The following is a 22267-nucleotide window of genomic DNA, read 5'->3' on the forward strand; positions in this document are numbered from 1 at the left end:
GCGCAAACCTTCAATACAACTTGGACATTGGTTTTAACCGAATAGGAACGTTTCGCAAAATGAAAAATTGTTAATGATTTTCTATTACTCTATCCCGCCTTGTTTTCCCTTTGGTACTTTAAGACTCCGTTCCGATAAGAATAATTCACGGAAAGTAAAAACTGGCATTATAAAAAATTATTTAGGGCTAATGTCGCTGTAAAAGCTTTTTTAATCATCCAAAAAGGTTTATTTTTTATATCGTTCATGTATTTTTATATCCTTCATTAAAAACAATTGCCTTTACAAGTCAGGTATGCATAAAAGCTTAAAATTCGTTCTTAATTCGACGCTCACGCTCAATAACGAATCATCATCACATTTTTAACGGTCATCACATAACGGTATGTACATACATATGAACATATGTATGTACACACATATATGTATATGTATGGACATTTGCGAGTTTCTTAAACTTTTAAAAATCAAAATGTAATTTTGGCGAGTTGCCGATTAATGTTTCACTATTGGAATTTTTTGCAAATTCCAAACTAATGTCAAGTTTTTTTTTTAGCGAAATGACCGGGAATTCCATAATTTTTAACCTGTAATTCGGTAATGGAATTTTTCTATAATTGCCGGTAAACCGGTTTACCGAAAACTGGTAATGCATGCCCTAGTAGGTACATATGTATGTGGTATTCAAATTGATGAAATGATAAATTGTAAGTATTTATAATAAGGATACGGTTATTAATCAAACGCCTTGTTTGCACACTCGTAATTGGCACGCACAGTAATTAATCGCAGTGTTTGCCAAATTGTTTTCATTTGAATTTTTAAAAGCAAACTTTCCTCGAGTTGCGTATAATAAATAAAATTAAAATTGAGATATATGTAATTTGTACATTGATATTATAGAGTTGCACTCTTTCAAAATCGATTTTTAGTTCCATTCGATAAAACTGGTTTTTATATTTGTATGATCAATAAATGTGACGAATAAACTTACCGATGATATATTATTTAGAAAACTTTCATTAGGTCAGTATTGGTATGGTTGATCGTAACCAAGTCATGGCTCCAAAATATTTGTCCGACAGTTTCTGAAAGACTATTTCATAACGACACTAAAAATATTCGGTTTCTATAATTTTTATAATATATCAAAAGATGGTTTGAAAAAAAGGAAGGCAGATTTGAATCAATGGCAAATTGAAATAGTAATATTAATGAAAAGATTTACAGCTGTCAACCAAAAATACAATTTCTTATTTTGCAGCCACTGATAATTCTTTAAAATAAGCATGACGAATGCGCTATCAGAACATAATTTTAAGAAAAGCTTCCAAAATCGGTAACATTGTTATATTATATGTACGTATTTGGCTAGTCAAGCTTACGAATTTGGTTTTGTATTGATTTTATTACGTGTCCTCATTCGATGAATATTTTTATAACTCCTCGTTCAGATTAATAAATTTAGAAGCATTTAAGTGTGAGATATGAGGGCGCGGGCATTTCAAGTGAAAATCCATACCCTGCGGCAATTATAAAAGCAAACAAATATATGTTTTAAAATAAATTAAGTACGCTCGAATTCAATATATTTCCGCTCACGCCTTCCTTATAAAGGTCCAAAAACTGGAACAAATCTTATCACGGTGCGATGTCGACGTGGTATTACTTAATTGCACCTAAATTAAGTCAAGTTAAATATAGGCGAGATCGAGTAGTGTATAGTTGCATATACGAAGTTGTACATATGTACATACATATGTTTGTAATATGTTCATACTCTTAAACTTCATATGTGGAGCGTATAAACTCGAGTCCTATAAGGAATTGTGAATTGCAAAATATTTGTAATTATTGCTCACACATCAAGGAATGCATGGGAAAAAAGTCTCGTAAATACAGCAATTATGCTTAAAATTGGAAAACTTAATACACATTAGAACGGCAGCTAAGTTCGTGCGTGCATGTGCTATAGATTTAGTATTTCAAAACGGAATATGATCCAAATTATTTACGATGAAGTCGTCAAGGCTCTTTTTCTCCACGAGTACTTACCGACGTTTTATTGACGTTTTAATATTGCAATGTTCTGAAAAAGTTACTCGGGGACTCGATTTGCATAAAATATTTACATAAAAATATACAATGTTGATCCAAATTTCACAGTTGAAAATTCGACACTGTAAATCTTGTTTATGTGTGTGTATATTATATCACATTACATACGTAATGTGATGCAATTCTTGTCCGATTGAAGAATACGATTTAAATGGGATTAAAATTCAGTCGAAAGCAACAAGGTTACCGGGGAATTTAATCGAGCTTTGAAGGTGTAAAAATAATAATTGGAAAACTTGTTGACACTAAGCTAAGACCTATTATAATTTTTTGCCAAGGTTTGCAAAAACGTCAAATTGAATCGGAGATAATTGTGACTAATCATGTCTACCAATGAATATTTCACAATTATTAATTATAATATTTATAAAATTTTTATCCAATTATGTATTGTGAAATGTACATATGTACGTGATTTTTACTTATCTATGTATGAAAATTTTAACAATAGATGAAGTTTTGATTCTTAAAAAAAAAGATACATATTAAGAAACGTCAAATATTCAGGAATGATTTCAAATAATATGATATAAATACATAATTATTATAAATTTTTATTATATCAATCATTAGTGTCAATGTCACTTAGGAAACGTTTGTTGCTGAGGCGTGAAGCCATTCCAGAATATTTTCGTTTAAAAAAAAATACTACTTCCGGCTTACGACTTCTGACCAAAACCTTATCAGCTCTAATTTAGTACATAAAGAATACAAATATAAATTTTCAGCTTGATACGTTCAGGGGTGTGGACAGAGTAGTGGGCACAACATTTTTGACCTTTCTAAGAGGAAAAAATCCCACTTACAGTTCATTAAATTTAGTGTTTTTTTTTTTTATAAAATTTTACTTAAAATCACTATCTTTATTATAGAAAATAAATATCGAGAAGATTAAAATAATTTAAAATGTCAAAATAAAATAATAAAATATTGTTTTATTAAAAAAATACTACTTCCGGTTTACGACTTCTGACCAAAACGTTAGCAGCTCTAAGTTAGTAGATAAAGAATACAAATATAAATTTTCAGCTTAATACGTTCTCACACACAGACACACACACACACACACACGCACACACAATTTTTCTAGATCATGAAAATGTGATCAGTAATCGATTCTGAGTTCGAATCAGTCAAAATCTCGAGTTCGAATTTTCGCATGATCACAAAACTTCATCTATTGTTACTACGTACATAGATAAACTACGTGCTCTATCTACTTCCTTTTTTACAATGTCTTCTAATCGCCTTGTCATTTATTATCAAAATGTCAGAGGTCTCCGAACTAAATCTGACTCTTTTCTTCAAAATTTATTAGTTAATAATTATGATATTATCTGTCAATCAGAAACTTGGCTTAATGACTCATTCAATAATAATGAGTTTTTTGATGCCAGATATCAGGTGTTTCGTCGTGACAGAGATTATTCTCTTCATAACCAAATATTTGGTGGTGGTGTAATCATAGCTGTGAAAAATAATCTACCCTCTGTCATTCAAAATAATTGGTTAACTTCCACAGAAGACCTTTGGATTACTATTACCACAAAATTTTTTAAACTAAATATCTGTACTGTTTATATTCCTCCTGGTAATTCTCACCAAACTCTATTAGTTACCCATTTAAATAAAGTATCTGATCTAATAACCAATTATCCAGAGGATCGATTTATTTTACTCGGTGATTACAATCTTCCCACTATTGATTGGACAAAATACGACTCAAATCTGCATCTATTTCCTTCCAATTGTATTAATTTTTCTTCCCTTTCCTTTACTTAATTCTTATCTTATAATAAACTTTATCAATACAATTATTTATCAAATACTAATAATCGTATTCTTGACCTAGCTATTAGTTGTTTCCCCTTATATATTTCTCGTGCTGACTCTACGCTAATCCATGAAGATTCTCATCATTTATCCTTTTGCATCTCAATTATTTACAACAAATCTTCACCCTTGAATTATAATTATAATAAAACTTTCCTCTTTAGAATAGCTGACTATGCTACAATTATTCCAATTTTAAGCGATATCAATTGGAATTCACTTTTGTCCAATTTAAATATTGATTTAGCTTGTAAAAAATTTTACGATACCTTACAAAATATTATTGAATGCCACGTCCCTTTTACTCTTACATCTAAACGTACCAAATATCCCCCTTGGTTTACATCGTCTCTTATTAAAATAATAAAAGAAAAAAACAAATTCCATAAAAAATTTAAAATTTATTCAAATCCCTTATATTATCAAAGTTTTTCACTATTAAGAGCTCGAATTAAAAAATACTTTTTAATCTGCTTTAGAAATTATATTTCTTTTATTCAAAATAATATTAAAACTAATCCCAAATCATTTTGGTCATATATAAATTCAAAAAAAAAATACCTCCTCTTCATATCCTTCCGTAATGTATTATGGAAATAAGTCGGCTTCACATGGTTCTGAAATCTGTACCATTTTTGCTGACTATTTTGACTCCACTTTCAATAGTGATTCTACCATTAACCTTTCTATCTCTAATACAGATACTTCTTCATGTAACTTATCTACTTTTCATTTTGACATATCTACTGTACTCAGTCACATCAACTCTCTCAACGTTAATCTTGGTGCGGGTTGTGATGGTTTGCCTTCTTTTTTCCTTGTTAAATGTGCTGTCCCATTATCTCTTCCCATAACAATCCTTTTCAATCTTTCTATGTCTAACGGTAAATTTCCTGACTATTGGAAATTATCTTACATCTCCCCTATTTTTAAAAAAGGTGATAAGAATCTTATTGAGAATTACCGTCCTATATCTAAACTATCTGTCATTAGTAAAATCTTTGAAAAAATTATCTATAATTTCCTTTTCTCCAATTTCAAAAACTACATTATACCTGAACAACATGGTTTTTTTAAGGGGAGATCGGTAGAGACTAACCTGCTTAATTTCACTAGTACTCTCACGTCTTATATGGACAAACGAATCCAAATAGACGTCGTTTATACGGATTTCTCTAAAGCTTTTGATAAAATCAATCACAACCTATTACTCAATAAACTTTGGTCCCTCGGAATCCGAGGAAATTTATTTCGTTGGATCTCTTCGTATATACTAAATCGTCACCAAATCATAATTCTCAATGGTTTTAGATCATCACTTAGACATATTCCTTCCGGTGTCCCACAAGGGTCGCATTTAGGTCCCTTATTCTTTTTACTCTATATTAATGATAACTCATACATCTTCAAACATTCCTTTATACTTCTTTACGCTGATGATTTAAAAATTTACAAACCAATATACACCATAGACGATTGTCATAAGATTCAAGAAGATCTAGATAGATTCTCTATATATTGTTTAAATAATGATCTTTTTATTAATCTAGAAAAATGCTCTATTTTAAATTTCACAAGAAATAAGTTAATTATTACCAATCAATATCAATTAAATCATTCAATCCTTAACACGTCATCTTCTATTAAGGATCTTGGTGTAATACTCAATAATAAACTAGATTTCTCTGAACATATTTCTTTTATTACCAACAAAGCATTTAAATCTCTTGGATTCCTACTCCGCTCAACAAAACCCTTTAATGATCCTTATGTACTAAAATTACTTTATTTTTCCTTTGTAAGGTCTCACCTTGAATTTGCCTCAATTATCTGGTCACCTTTTTATTTATCCCATATTAATTGTATTGAGAAAGTTCAACTTAAATTTATTAAATCCTCACGCTACCTTTTTCGTACCTATACCCATTCTACTGTTTCCGACATTTTAAAAATCCTTTCTTTTGACAATCTTTCTGTCAGGCGACGACATACTGATGCTATATTCTTCTTTAAGCTCATAAATGGTTTCCTTGATTGTTCTGATTTACTGAATAAGCTTAATTTCAGAATCCCAGTTCGGTACTCTAGACGCGTTGCACTCTTTTCACTTGATCCTTTCAATACTTTTTTTTTTTTCTTACAGATTTATTTTTAATATGCGAAAAAATCTATCAAAACTATCAAAAAAATACTTTTATGTTGGTTGTTAATTTTAAAAATAATTGAATAAGAAAGTATCATATAACAGGTACAATTTCACATGAACACAAAAAATGTGTGGATCGGAAAATAATAAACGTTTATCATACGTGTATTTTTATGTGAAAGAATATAAAATATTATATTATATTATTTTGATTTAAATTTCCGTATTTTAGGAACCAGCTATATATATATATATATATATATAGATATATATATATATATATATCAGTGGCGGGCGGTGACTTTTCAAACAAGGGATGCTGTCCCTTGTTTGAAAATAAAAACCGACCAATTTATTTTTTAAAATTTAATTTTATTCTTCGTTCCTTTTTACAAAATTCATCGATAACCGCATCATAGAATTTTTTATTGTTTTTTAAATTTGACATTATTTTCTTTTCGATTGCAATTAAAGCAAGACCAGAGAGTCTTTCTTCACTTTGACTACTTCTGGTGAACGTTTTAATTCTTTTCATAGTCGAAAATGATCGTTCAGCCGATGCGCTCGTGGAAGGTATCGTACAAATTAATTGTATTAAACTAAATACTTGTTCCAAAACGTCTATTAGATCATCTTTCACAATTAATTCCTTTACGTCATTTATAGATTTCAAATGAAAATCTTGCGTTGAGTACATGTAAATTAATTCACTTTTTAATTTCATAAAATCAAAGTATTTTCCATAAGTTAGGTGGAGTGATTTAAATAGGAAATCTGGAAAATTATTTTCATATTCTTTAAATTTTTTGACGTTAAAAAATTCGAGAAATTTTAAATTTTCGATATCTCGAAATCGATTGGTTGTATTTACTGAAAGAGTTTCTAAAATTTCAGAATAGTGAAGTTTATACGTTGTTTTCACATCTTCTTCACATTCAGCATATTTTCTTTTTCTATTAAAATTTTTAGTTATTACTTTGTTCCACAATGAATCAAAATCGTCTTTTTTGTTATCTAAATATTTTACAAATTTTTTAATTTCACTTACGCAATACGATATGTCAAAGGTTTTTTTTTGTAAAATTTCAAATAAAAAATCTGCCGAATTAAATATTGCAGAAAATAAATGCAAATTGAAATTGAATTCAAACTCTTTTAAATAACGATGAAGGACTTCAGCATTTATGACAGCATCAGTATCCCATTCGTCTTCGTCATTAATTATTTGATTAAATATTTCCATTAATTCTGTTTGATATTCTAATATCATATTTAAAATTTTGCTATTGTAGTTCCATCGTGTAGGGGCAGCAGTGGGAAATCGTTTTTTTATTTGACAATCGAGAAGGGAAATTCTTCTTGAAGACTTACAAAAAAAAGTTGAAAATGACAACATACGGCTGAAAAAACGTTTGCATCCGGATATATGTTTAACAGATTGCGACAAAACTAAATTCAATCTGTGAGCGTAACAATGGACAAATAAAGAATTAGGACAAATATCTCGAATTTTTCGTTGCACTCCATTATGCTCCCCGGACATTACAGCCGCTCCATCGTACGTTTGTGCAATTAATTTGTCCAAACAACCAAATTCTTCCAAGGTCTCACGTATGTGCTGAAAAAGAGCATTAGCTGTTCTATTGGGACTAACATCGACAAATCCAACAAATCTCTCCTGAATTTCATTATTTTCATCTACATATCTAAAAATAGTAGATAGCTGAGCTTTGCGACTGATATCTGTAGATTCGTCCACAATTATGGAAACAAATTTTGATGCACGTATTTCAGTTTTAATCTCATCTAGCAAGACTTTTGATATTGCGGATACCAAGTCATTTTGTATATGGTTCGATAGTCCAGTAAACACCGTAGAGTTATCTAAATGAGTTTTCAATTCTATGTCTGATTCACTCAACAGATACAGCAATTCAATATAATTCCCTCTATTTTCCGATTCCTGGTGCTCAAAATGTCCTCGTGAAGGTTGTTCTTGTTTTGCTAAAAAACAGATCGCGCTTATTAATTTCGACAAAATGTATCTATTTGCAGTAACTTCTTTGTTGTGCATTTCAATATTTGCTTTAAATTGAGCACTTAAAAAATTTTCTATACGAGGTCCCTTTCCAAATTTTTTAAATTGAGCAGCAGAACATATGTGAGCTTGAGAACATTCATGTCTCTTGCGCGATTTACTTAAATTGTTTAGGTCAGAAAATCCAAATTTACTCCAGACATTCACTTCTTGAGAAAATAAAATACATGGCCAACAGAATAATTTCGTTAAGTGAGCACATCCACAAATCCATGAAATTTTTTCGTATGTTTCTGTGTTAAAATACCTTTTAAATGTTTTTGTTTTAGACTGAATATTTAATATTGGTGTGGGTTTGGGGCTCTTAACAATAATCTCCTTTTCATTAAATGGGAGAGAAGCAAATCTTCTTTTCAGCACATTTTCAATTAAACAATTGCAATTATTATTGATCTCGACGACAAGTCCACTCTCATTGTTATTTTCGATATCCATATTAAAGGCAATAATGAAAACTCGTAAGTAGTGGAACAGTAAACTAAAAATAAAGTTAGACGAAACTAATTTAAATGAAAACTTAATTCAAAAGTAAAAAATAACCAACTTACAGTATAAATGATTAACTTCGTCTAAAGAAATGAATCGGCTAGCTTTTTGATAAATAACTTGGGGCGTAGCGTGCGGAAATATCGATCAACAGCGGCTTCCAAGTGAAACTCAATAGATAAGCAAACAGAGAAACCGAATCCACCGTAGAGGTTAAACAAGTGTCAACGCGTCCGCGCGAATATGACAGCCTCATAGTGCGCATGCGCAAATGGGATCGGTCGCGACTCCGAATCCATGACGCGCGCGCACTTCACTCAGCGTCTACTCGCCAGCGTCACTCGCCTGTGGCCGGCCTATGCGAATGCGGCCTATGCGAATCCTTAATAAAAATTATCAAAAGATCCTATATAATGCATCATGTAACAAAAAACACGTGATATGTGAAATATATATCATATACTACGTCATAATCACGTACATCACTAAGAATACATCGAAGCGAAATTCAAATATTTATTAAAAATACTCTTGGCTTTTTAAAGTTATAGGGGATGCGCCGCATCCACCGCATCCATGGACCGCACGCCACTGATATATATATATATATATATATATATATATATATATATATATATATATATATATATATATATGTATGTGTGTATATACAGTGACACCTCTTGAAATTTAGTTAAATTTATATTTATTCATCAAAGACTTAATTAATTGTAATTGTAAAATGGTATGAAAATGTTTTAATAGATGGATGGAAAAACTAGCAATATCGAGCCCAATAATTACTTATTAATTACCAATAATTACCCCTGTTTTTAGCTATTTTTTTCGTTTTTAGCATTTTGTAGCGAATGATTTTTGATATTGTGGCCAAGGGTTTTTATCTACATATTTCGCGTCCATTTTTATTAAACATAATCTAAAAAATAAATCAATTTCAATACAATACCACAATTAATTATATACAGAAGTACATATGTATATATTATATACATTTATGTATATAAAATTCGAAGCTAACATAAACACATTACGACAATTATAAAAAAACACAAATTTTAAAATAAAATATATAACAGCATTAAATTAAAATTAATTAAAACTAACACGTTTTTCGACAGATGACTCTTTTAAATACATTCGATGATCACTTACAACAAAATTACATATATACATATATACATATGTACATATTTACTAGAAAAGATTTTATTGAAGCAGAACCAAATTCTTCATATTTCACTTTTGTGGCCATTAACAATTACAGTATTTTTTATTTTTTTAAAAATTCAGAAACAAACGGGATTGCAATTGAGGCCACAAAGGCCATTAACAATTACAATATTTCTTATTTAAAAAAAAAAAACAAGCGAACAGAATTGCAATTGGGGTTTCTGATTTCTCAGACTTTTTCAATTCCTGGGATACGGGACGGAGCTCGGAATCGTTTCCAGGATTCCGGGTATACCGGAACATATATGTATATGTATGTTATTTTTGTTATTGTTAATATAAAATTTATTTATTTAAAAATAAACAATATAAATCTGTATAAACAATAACAATAAAACAATGAGAATCTGAAAGCCAACGTATTTCTAGATTTGGCACAAATATTTTCAAAAATGGAATAAACTTCGTCAAATTTGGTTTTATAGCTTAAAGGAAGGAAAACAATGTTTTTCAACCATGCATATTTTCATTTCTTTTTTAAAGTCAAGGCTATTTTTATTTACGTTTTTTGTCTTTGATAACTCCTTATTTAATTATTTATTCAATTGTATAACAGAACTGTCTCTTCTTCATCAGAATCAAAATACAAAAAGACTACAATACAAAACACTCGCTTCATAATAGTGTAATCTTAAGATATACATTTGCCTTTACTTTCCATATAAAGAACCATATAAAGAACGTTTTGATTGAAATATTTTTCCCGGGATTCGTGATAAGAATTCCCAGGACACGGGGCATAAGAAATTCCGTGATTTCACGGGAATTTCTTTCCCGAGTTCACCCGGACAGAAACCCTAATTATGTCAAATATATACAACATTGACAACAAAAAAGGTTTTTAAAGTATAATAAAACAAAGAAAAATAAAGGGAAAAAATGTATTAGGGATTAGTGTGAAATAATGAAGAATTACAGGGGGATCTGATTGAATTAGGATCTTATTATACTTAATAAATTAAGACTGTCAATTATATAAATCGAAAGCTTAAACAAAAAACATCATTCCTAAATCAAACCTTCATCCTTTGTACATATGTAAAATAGATTGTAAGGTAAAAAAACGGTCATCAGGAAATGCAGTCGGAATGGATTTTTTTATTTATGTGTTCTAAATTATTAGAATACTAGTATTATGCCCGTTGAAATTTCAACGGGTGCTTTCCGATTGATACATGATTTAAAATAAAGTTACAATATGAATAGTAATAATTAATCGGAATCGGAACTGAAACAGAAATCGGGAATCGGTTATGCCAATTAAATTATGCAATAAAAAAAAATTTAATTATGCAACATCGAAGTCGAAATTGGAATCGGGAATCGGATAATATGAAAAGTACGTATTTTTACATCACGTAACGTAAGCAAAAAGATTTATGAGCTACGTATGTACATATGTTTAATTTATAAAACCTAATACCTACAATTATGTACAAACAAACCCTGGTCATTGACCTCGCAACCTTGAATATTATAAATTACATATATATGTAGATGGCAATTAAATTTTGTTATTTAAAGCACTCAGTCTGTGGCCGTTACACTCGAACGGTCTGCGTATACTCTGGTCACGTGGGAGTAGGTTCAACTCCGCGATCTGGAATCAATTTTATTTTTCAAATATCGTTAAAATATAAATTAATTTCAACTAAAAATATATATTTAATTGTTTAATATGAAAACAAAAAAATGGTTCAAAACTTCGCTAAATAAAATTATTATAATTATGTATTTTTATATGGCTAGAACGAAAATTTCAAGTAATGCTTAAAAAAGGGCTATTTGAATATTCGACTATGTTTTCACGGCTAAGTCTCTGAACTCAGGAATAAGAGTATATTAAGTCTGGATGAATCAATTTATTCGAAGTTTAGGCTTTTTATCGATTCAATATGTTCGGCTAGCGTTAGGACACACACACACACATACACACACAAACACACACACAAACACACACACAAACAGATAAGCGTATTTTAATTGAAAAACAAGGCAACAGTACTATGGGATTTAATGTTTTGGATATTCTATAAATGAAAGCCATATTCCTATATGTCTTGTTTATTATTAAATCAATATGAAAACAGAAAGATAATTTACTGTCAATTAAAACGCCAAGGCACACGATCAGCCCCAAGTAATTGTTTAGTATTGATATGAAAATTAAACAATATAGGGGATATAAGTCAAGAGAATTTAATGTGGAAAAACTGGTAACATTGAGAAAAACTGGTTATTATGGCAGTTAGGGAAAAATTCAAGTCTTTTTACATACCTCCTTTACGTTTCACATGGCTTTCGTGTCAGAGGTCATTTTTATGTCTTATCCGATCGTTTTCATACTTTGCCATATTGCTCATTTTGGTCATCAATATACGTAAATGTATCGTCTGCCATTACGTTGGAGATAAAATATCGTATACAATGCGTAACAAATATCCAGAATCTCGGATACGGTGACGTTTATGACGGTACGTAAGGCTACCATAATCTATCTTCAACCTTTTCGCCTTGATATGCTATTTCAGATTTTAATTGTTTAAACGCCTATAATTCACTCTATATTTTATAAAATATGCTCTATAGGTTCTCGTTATCTCTAATATTTAAATATTTATAGTTTTAACTCTCATATGTATATATAAATTTCAAATTTGGCGTCTAGCTTCATGTAATGTTATACACGATATATATTGATTTTTGGCCAAATATGTCAAATCTGACATTTCACTGTATATCTCCTCAGTCGGTTTTATCTGCGAGATAAGTATTCAATAAGAAGTTATGTTGTATCTAATTGTTAATATGATTTACAATAAGCTTACATACATTTAGATTTTTACAATAAGCTTACATACATTTAGTTTTTTACAATAAGCTTACATGCATACATCACATACAATTATTTTTAGTTATCAGCTGATTTAATTTATCTGATGATTGAAAAGTTCATTTCTGTAAATACATAAACTCATTTATGGACAATCACTCATTGATAATCTATTCTTAAAGCAAATCATTTAAGCAATCTTAGTATTAATAACCTATTCTTAACTGCATAAATAAGTATACATATGTATCTCCGGCTGCAACTCATAACCTCAAATTTAATTGTTTAATCCTCCAAAACAAACTTTTTAACCAATACAAGTTACATACATACATATGTACACAAATCAAACAGTGATAGTTTTATTTTTAGTTATCAGCTGATTTAATTTATCCGATGATTGAAAAGTTCATTTCTGTAAATACATAAACTCATTTATGGAATTTTTAGATTCAAACATCTTTGCAACTGGACTTGATGACTATGATTTATAGAAATACTACATATTGAGATTTTAAAGTCATTTAGATGCGATATTACTCAACAATGAAAATAATTATAAATAATAATTAAATTCATTTTTAAATAATTATAATTAATTCGTAAATGATAATTAAATTACTATGTATAAAATAGTTAAAATAATTTGTAAAATATTGTATTCATAAATAAATGTCTGTAGCATTTAAATCAGTGCTACTCTAACATTTTCAGTTATATACACCAAGCATATATTTTTTAGTAATTCTCACGGGCTGCCTGCGGTATTGTAGTAATTTCTGTAACATTAAAAGGTAGAAAATAATAAAATCTTTAGTAAAAAAAGGTTTTTTAAAAACATACCGCTTTTTGGTTTTGTATATAATTTTAAGATATATAAAAAAACTCAAGTAAAAAAAAATAAATGTTTATAAAAAACTTTAGTAAAAAAACTCATGTAACAAAATAAATGTATATAAAAAATAATGTAATAAAATATAAAAAATAAATGTATATAAAAAACTTTAGTAAAAAAACTATATTAAAAAAAAGTGAAGTAAAATAAATGTATATAAACAAATAATGTACTAAAATATAATAAATAATTAAATAAATATATAATAAATTAAATACAATTAATTTATTAAAATAAAAAGGCAATTTAAACAATATTTCAACAACAAATTTCGTGAAAAATGTGAAAAATGTGTGAGATTAAAATTTCAATCAAAATGATTTCAATGATTGGGGTTTCAATCAAAAAGATTTCAATGATTGGGGTTTCAATCAAAATTATGATCCCGGCTTAAACTATTGTAATTGAATATATCACTAAGAGGTATGGGCCGCTTTTAGATCATCACATACATACAATTTTTTTTTGTAAATTAGCTAATAGCTAAAATTATATATACATAAATAAAATACGCATCCAAAATATGAATTCAAATACCAAGTGCATGATCATCATACTGGGGACCAGAAAAGCCACCAAGAATCCAGGGATGGAGATTCCGTTAGGAGAATATATTCTTTGGTTGAACCTGATGGCACTATAAGAAGAGTAGAATATACAGCTGACGATAGAAATGGATAAGAAAAAACCCTTTTTTGTTTAGAATTCAAAGTATTATTAAACCAATGATTAAATTGAATTTCTTGCAACTTATTTGTCACTACAGATTTAACGCTCTAGTGACAAAAAATGGACACGCAGCTCATCCTCCACCACAGCCACACCACGTCAAAGCAGTACTACCAATACTTCACTCCTATCACCATTAACTAATCACATTTTCGAGGAGTAGTTATACCAAATATTAAGAATTAATCGCTAATATTAAAATTAAAGTACAAATGTAAAACATTGTAAAAAAACAAAAAAATATAAATGTATGTGAAGTATTATTAAATATATATTTTGTATTATTTAACAGTACCTCATTTGATTTTCCTTGTAATACTATTAATTTAGAAACTATTGCTGTAAATAAAATTTATTCTATTATTGACATCCAGAAGTTACTTATAACAAAGATATGTCTATGGCATTCGATTATCCGGTTGTCGGGTAACCGGTTGTGCAATATGGGGGTCCGTTTATGCTGCGATTATAGGCGACCATTCATTTCCTGATCTCCGACCGGTCAATCGGTCCAATTTCGGTCAACTACACAATGTTTTGGTTGCAGGTGAATATGTAACACTTCGTGCAAACGCCCACTTGGACACCCGCCTGTTGAATTCTGCATTTCATAACAAAAAGACAAATATTTCTAGGGCACCATTGCTTACTATTTTTTTCGGTCAGTATTATTTTTTTATATTACCACATTTAGGGCCGGTTATCAAATAAACTGTGTCATTTAATTTATGATTGGGGCTGCAATTTCATTGATATTGCATTCCCTGTAATAAGTTTCTAGAAAACTGGGGGTGGATAATTTTATAAAAACAAAACAATTTTAAGTTCTGTTATATTTGAATTCACTTTAATAATATGATTTTGCTCGAATTTAATAAGGAAAAACTGACATGCAAAAACCATATTTTTTATTAAACGCCAATTATGAAGTGTTCGAAATTGTTTTATTTACATATACATACATAATATGTACATATATAAATTTCGATTTCATTTTGAAAAATAGCTGATTTCATTTTTAGAACGTTCATGTACATATGTACAAGTATGTATGTACATATATGTATACATATGTCGCGTTTAACTAACATTGACTTTCACCCTGCATACTGATCGATTATCTATTATCATATTGTTATTACTTTATATATGTACGTAATAGTGCTTCCAATCCCGGAAGGTTTCGTTAGCACCGGGATTGCGGTGCTGGGAAATTTTGATCCCGGGATCCCGGTGCTAGCACCGGGATTCCGGTGTATAAGAAAAAAAAATGTATAAGGAAATAAAAAGTTCAATTGCACATACATTTAAAAAAAAAGTTCAATTACACATACATACATTTAAAATCTTATTAAAATATAAATAATATAGAATACTGTGTACTATATGAAAAAAATATATAATACACAGTATTCGTTTATTTATTTTTATTATACAGATCTGAATTTAATTTTTATTTTTTATTTTAAAATAAGTTCGAAGTTAGCTAAAACGAAACAGTCCATCTAATATAAAAACTCCAATTTAATTGACTTTATGTAAAAAAAATATCACACCAACGAATTTTATTCAATAATTAATTTTAATATAGTTTATAGTACTATGTACATATATATCGAAGAACTGGACATATAAATATAATAATAAAATGTACTTACATCAAAATAGATAATCTTCGTACGATTAACAGAAACAACAGCGTCTTAGTACAACACACACCGCGTAACGAGATCTAAACACTTGAAAATCTCCTGTACGAATGAGAAAATCATATTCGATCCTAAATAACACAGGTCTCATAAAAATAAAAAAAATGTCAATATGCTTCGAATATCAGTGCAGTTGAGGACAAAATCTGCAATACAATTCAGGCCGTGCGTAATATTTCGAGGAAACGGCGAGCTGGGGTGAAACGCTTCAGTGCAAACAAATGTATTATGACTGTTATTGTTCGTTGTATAATGTTGTTACACGCTTTTTCCATATTATTTTTGTAAAAATAATATTTTAAAGAAATTCTGCCAGCACTGTAATCCCGGTATTCAGACTAGTTTCAGCACCGGGATTCACGGTACCAGAAATCACCGGGATCCCGGGATTGGGAGCCTTAGTACGTAGTAACAATAGATTAAGTTTTGTGATCATCGGAAAAATCCAACTCGAGATATTGACTGATCGGACTGTTTGATGTGTCTGTTTTTCTGTGTGATAGTATGCATGTCTGTGTATTTTGGGGATTTTTTGAACACTGCTATTCCTATCGAACTGAAAGTAGTGTCAGTTACTGAAATGTTTATCGATACGACGTAAATTTTTGAGTTGACTGGAAATGGTACCTCCCCCAATAGGGGTTTGCTACAAATGATTGCAAACCACCCGGCTGCATGCTCATTTCGATTGAATTTTAACTGTTTGAATTCCAGCATGTACGAAAGACGAGATGAGATATTCATGGGATTGCGCAGATGACATTTCGATGTACATTGATGATTGGCAATTCTTAAAATTGAGTTGGATCTTTCTGGCAAGTTTAAAATGGCAAAAGCCGAGACAAAAGTATGAAATGAGCATGCAGCGAAATGAGCATGCGCCCGCTTGGTTTCCAATCGTTTGTAGCGCAGGGCTCTAAAATAGGTATCCTCTTATTTTTTAACTACTTTCTTCGACCCTTTAAATATGTATGCTCTTTACGAGAAAATTCAAGTATAATCCTTGTATCGATGTAATGAAAATCATTAAATTTAATAAACCGGAAGTGGGGATTTTTCCAAATTATATTTATATTGTTTAGGTACTAACTTCGAGTTGATAATGTTTTGGCTAGAATTCGTAAGCCGGAAGAAGTAATTTTTTTAAAACAATATTTCATTATTTTATTTTGACCTTTAAAATTTTTGAACAAAATCCAACATTCGGAAGTAGAACTAAATCTTGTGTAAGTTTTCCTACATTTGCGCTCAATGAACGTGTATGTACATACATACATATGTATGAATATTTAATTGTTGAATTTTGTTGTTTAACCTTTTTATATTCCTCAAATACATAAATTAAGTTGTGGGCTGGTAACACCTGATTTTTTTATTGTAGAAGTCATTTATTGATGATTATTAGTGTTATATTAGATTGAAACCTGTCGATTTGGAACGCCGAGGGATTACGACAATTCGAAAAAAAGTATACTTATGAAGCATCATATGTTCAATGTGATGCAATATTGATCGCCTTTACAATTAGACTTATAATTGACAAGATAAATCATATTTGGGTATATGTATGTACCTACGCTTCCAAAACTCCCGTTGCTTAATTTCACTTCGAATATATGTACATACATATATGTGAAATGTATGTAATACTTTCTCGACATATATACGAGTTTTTACATACATACATATATGTAATATGCATGGTATTTGAGCAATAATACACTATCAAATATCTCGCTAATTAGAGATATATATGCACTCGCAACCACACCGGTGAATTTGCTCCATATTATTGTATGTATATTGAGCGCGCGCATAAATTAAAATAAATTAGTGAGATTACTTCATGCGATATTAAAAAAAAGACGCCAGTGAAAGGTTTTTCAATGTGACAAAATCTTGCATAAAAATCAATATTGGGCGATTAAATGTTGACGGCCTGGATTCCGATTAATTTATTTATATCCATATCCAAATATCAGTTCAAGGGCTCGTAAATATAGACATTTAAACTCAATGTCTAGGATTTTGATCGCGTATTTTATATTGCGCAATATCATGTATCCACGTGTATATACAAATGTAAAGTGTAAATATAATCCAAATTGTGTAAAAGCTCGTCAATGTCAAGTATTAGTCGTATATACATATAGGGCCTGTTGTGTAATTCTAACAGTAGTAGCATCTCATGTTCTAAACTGAATTCAAGTCTAAAAATTTGAAAAAAAAAATGATCGCACAGGTGAATTTTAATCTACTATATAATCATCGTGTTTTCTTATAATTAGCCATGACTTCTACAATTATTTCAAGTATTCCTTTTCCTGAAATAAATAATTAGATACTTATTTTTGTTATTTTTCAGTACTTAGTTTTGGGGATGATTATGGCGTATTGCAGTGGTCAACATCATGCAATTTCATCTCAAAGTATAGTACATCACGTCTCTCCTCCAAAACAATCGCATCATGAACCATCACCACCATCATATTATCAACACCATGCTCCTCCATCACCTCCACATCATGCTCCTCCACCAACATCACATAAAGAACACGCTATCTCTTCACAGAGCATTCACTTAAGCCATCCTGGACCTTCTCACGGCCCATCTCCGATTTCACATCAAGCTCCTCATCACCACGAAGAAGAAAATGTAATTTATTCCTCATATATCGACAAATGAGGCTTAATTATATTATATAAAATAATAATTTATTAAAAATATTTCTCCAGGGTCATCCAGCTTACAAATTTGAATACAGCGTTCATGATAGCCATACTGGAGATCAGAAGAGTCAATCTGAATCTAGGGATGGCGATGTTGTACAAGGAGAGTATTCTCTTGTTCAACCCGATGGTCAAATTAGAAAGGTCGTATATCATGCCGATAAACATAGCGGGTAAGTTTATTTAAATACATAAATATATTGAATTACATTGCTAAAATTAAATGGATATAATAATGATAGTTTTTTTGCACAGATTCAATGCTCTTGTATCGTATTCCCACGTTAAATCATCTCACTAAGGCTATTCAGAAGGCTTGAATACCGTGGACTAGCTTGATTTTATTTTTAATTCTTTCTTAATTTTTATTTTTGCATCGATGTGATACATTTATATTTATACTCCTTAGATAATAATTATTAATTGAATAAAAGATACTGAAAAAGATTATTCACTATTTTATTTCAAGCGACTGCACTGCTAGCCCGATCTATTTTTCCAAAAAATACTTTCAACAAATTTTTTTCTTAACTTTTATGTTAGCACACACGAGGTTGACACGTACGTGAATTTGTTTACATTTTGAAATATATCTACATGGAGGGCATGAGATACTTTAAAAATTAAAATAAAAACTTAATAACCCACCAGCTGGTTTGGTTATGCAAAAGCTAAACGTTTAGTATAAAAGCGACAGTTCGATTCCGATAACTCATAGTCAACACAGGGTCTTATATCGGATAACACTTGTTATTTCACAGCCAATACATAACTAATAACATGATCTGCAAGGTAAGTGCAGATATTGATTGGTGTTCGTTTTGTAAATGAGAAATTTCCGCCCCACAATTTTCTGAAAACAAACAATTAACTAGGAAAATCTGAAATATATCAATAAAATAGAATTAATTATCAGTTGAAATGTATTCGTAAAAGTGTAATATATCTTTGCAAAAGTTATACGACGAAATTTTTAACATTGTTTTTAAAAATTAACTTAAATTTTCATTTGACATATATTTATGTTTCATCCAATTAACTTAAAATATAGTTCTATTTTATAATGTTCAATTAATTTGAGGGTAGTGTAAATGGAAAAAAAATTCAAAACTTGAAAATATTTCGAATGTATAAAATTGACCATTTAACGTTTTTTTCCAAAAATCAATATAAATTGATAAATTAATATGTCATGGTATATTGTTGATATTCTCTCTGTTTACAGGTAATTTTCTTATACGCCCTTGTGGCAGTAAGCCAAGCACAACTTGGTGGTTATGGTCATGGTCATGGTCATGCTGTGTCGTCTCAGAGCATCGTTAGACATGAAGCTCCTATTCAACACCATAAACTGTTGGCTGTACAATCTCACCATGCACCAATCCACTCTGCACCCAAAGGACATGCTGTATCATCTCAATCTTTCGTCAGTCACCACACTCCAGTTCATCATGCTCCGATACACCATGCTCCCATCCACCATGCTCCCATCCACCATGCTCCCATCCACCATATTCCCATCCATCACGCTCCGATCCACCATGCTCCAATCCTTCACGTCCCAGTCCACCATGCTCCAATCCACAAACATGTTGAAGAATATGTAAGTCAGCATTAAAATCCCCTAAATGAACATTATATCCTTCAAGTTTTTACCATTCCATTTATTTTAGGCTCATCCCGCTTACAAATTCGAGTACAGCGTGCACGATGACCATACCAAGGATATCAAGAGCCAGTCCGAAAGCCGTGATGGCGATGTAGTCCAAGGACACTATTCTCTCCTCCAACCTGATGGTCACATCAGAAACGTTAACTACCATGCCGATAAGCACAGCGGGTAAATACATAATTTTATTTGTGATTTCTAGAATGCTTTAACCGCTTAGCTGCCCAAAGCGCCTTAAGCCGCAAACAGCCGTATCTATTATACGCTCAGCACGTCGGCTGGGCGTCTAAGCGGTTAAGTAAAATTTATTTAAATTATTATTTTTCGTTTTCAGATTCAACGCTGAAGTGACTTACACTCATCCTGGACATCAGGGTCATGGTCACCAGGGTTACAACTGAATATAATTGATACGTAGTCGAATTCGCCTCCATTTTAATCATCCTTTTTTTTTTCATTCTTCTTAGTTTTATATTGATTATGTAATTTTTAATTTGTAAATAAAGAAAAATATATTTGAGAAATTTTTTATTTATTATTTTTAAAATAATCTATTGAACAAAAACTAAAATAAATAATACGCAAGTCGTATTAGGTTGCAACAAACTTTTTAGATAAAAAGTAATAAGCTCAGTGACGTTGTAAAACTACAATATATGCACATATTTGTTAATTGTATCTATCATATGTATATATGTATAAATAATACATATATATTTTTTTTTTGAAAGAAAGTTTCATGATCCTCAAGTTGAATTTATTTTTTTCGTGAAACTGGTTATTAATGATCTTAGAATTTTGAAAAATTTATTTCCACTTATGAGAAACAACACTTTTTTAATGATTTATTTATTTTCATTCATTTTTATTAATTCAATTTATTTTTCCCCATACTGGTCCATGGTCTGTCACATATTTATATACATAAAGCTATCTACCTACCTGCATATAAAGAATATAAAACACCAATAGAAAAAATAATTGATTAATTAATTAATAAAATAAATTTTCAATAGATGGCGATAAACACTCCGAGACTTAGCGCCGTCTATTTGCCTGGAGGAAACATTGCTAGCAAATTGTATATATATGTATATATAGAAGTTTTTACTTTATCTATGTACATAATAACAATAGATGAAGTTTTGTGATCATGCAAAAATTTGAACTCGAGATTTTGACTGATTCGAACTCGGAATCGATTACTGATCACGTTTTAATGATCTAGAAAAAATGTGTGTGTGTGTGTGGCTGTGTATTTTGGGGATTTTTTGAACACCGTTAGCCCTTTCGAACTGAAACTTAGTATTTGTTACTGAAATTTTTATCGACAAGACGTAAATTTTTTTCAAATTTTTAAGTTGACCGGAAATGGTACCTCCCCTTATAGGTGTCCTCTTTTTTTTAAGTTTTTGAATTCAATTATCTCCCGAACCACTTACTCAATCGGACTGAAATTTTTTTACATATGATAGAAATAATAATTTTTATAACTTTATATTTTTTAAATATTTTTATCTGAACCGGAAGTAGTACTTTTACTCCAGAGAATCGAGGTTTTTTATGTTTTTCTCAGAAATCTTTTGGTTTATTGAACTGAAATTTCATATCTAGAAGTTTAAGCTTAATATCAAGTTATTTATAAAATTTAGTAAGCATCTGTTAACCGAAAGTGGCAGTTTACTCTTGTTCGAATTTTCTTCCACTATTTTTTTCGACCCCTTAAACATGTGTGTTCGCCACAAAAAAATTCAAGTATAATTATTTTAT

At 30.1% G+C, this 22267-nt stretch overlaps 1 protein-coding gene across 1 annotated transcript; it reads left to right on the forward strand.

The window, feature by feature from the left end:
• The first annotated feature begins 19608 nt into the window (after window positions 1-19608).
• LOC143909582 (uncharacterized) lies at window positions 19609-20898 on the forward strand. The gene is made up of 5 exons (XM_077427634.1): window positions 19609-19620; window positions 20054-20156; window positions 20277-20431; window positions 20502-20668; window positions 20832-20898. Exons 1-5 carry the CDS (start codon window positions 19609-19611, stop codon window positions 20896-20898), a joined length of 504 nt encoding a protein of 167 aa, XP_077283760.1.
• Window positions 20899-22267: the final 1369 nt, after the last annotated feature.

Source organism: Arctopsyche grandis, chromosome 1 (assembly GCF_051622035.1).
Source record: "Arctopsyche grandis isolate Sample6627 chromosome 1, ASM5162203v2, whole genome shotgun sequence".
NCBI lineage: Eukaryota > Metazoa > Arthropoda > Insecta > Trichoptera > Hydropsychidae > Arctopsyche > Arctopsyche grandis.

What these genes read in the sequence shown, in the direction of transcription:
- LOC143909582 (XM_077427634.1), top strand. An exon ending in ACAAACATGTTGAAGAATAT is followed by an intron (nt 20,432 to 20,501) that starts GTAAGTCAGCAT and finishes CATTTATTTTAG; the next exon opens with GCTCATCCCGCTTACAAATT. An exon ending in CATGCCGATAAGCACAGCGG is followed by an intron (nt 20,669 to 20,831) that starts GTAAATACATAA and finishes TTTCGTTTTCAG; the next exon opens with ATTCAACGCTGAAGTGACTT.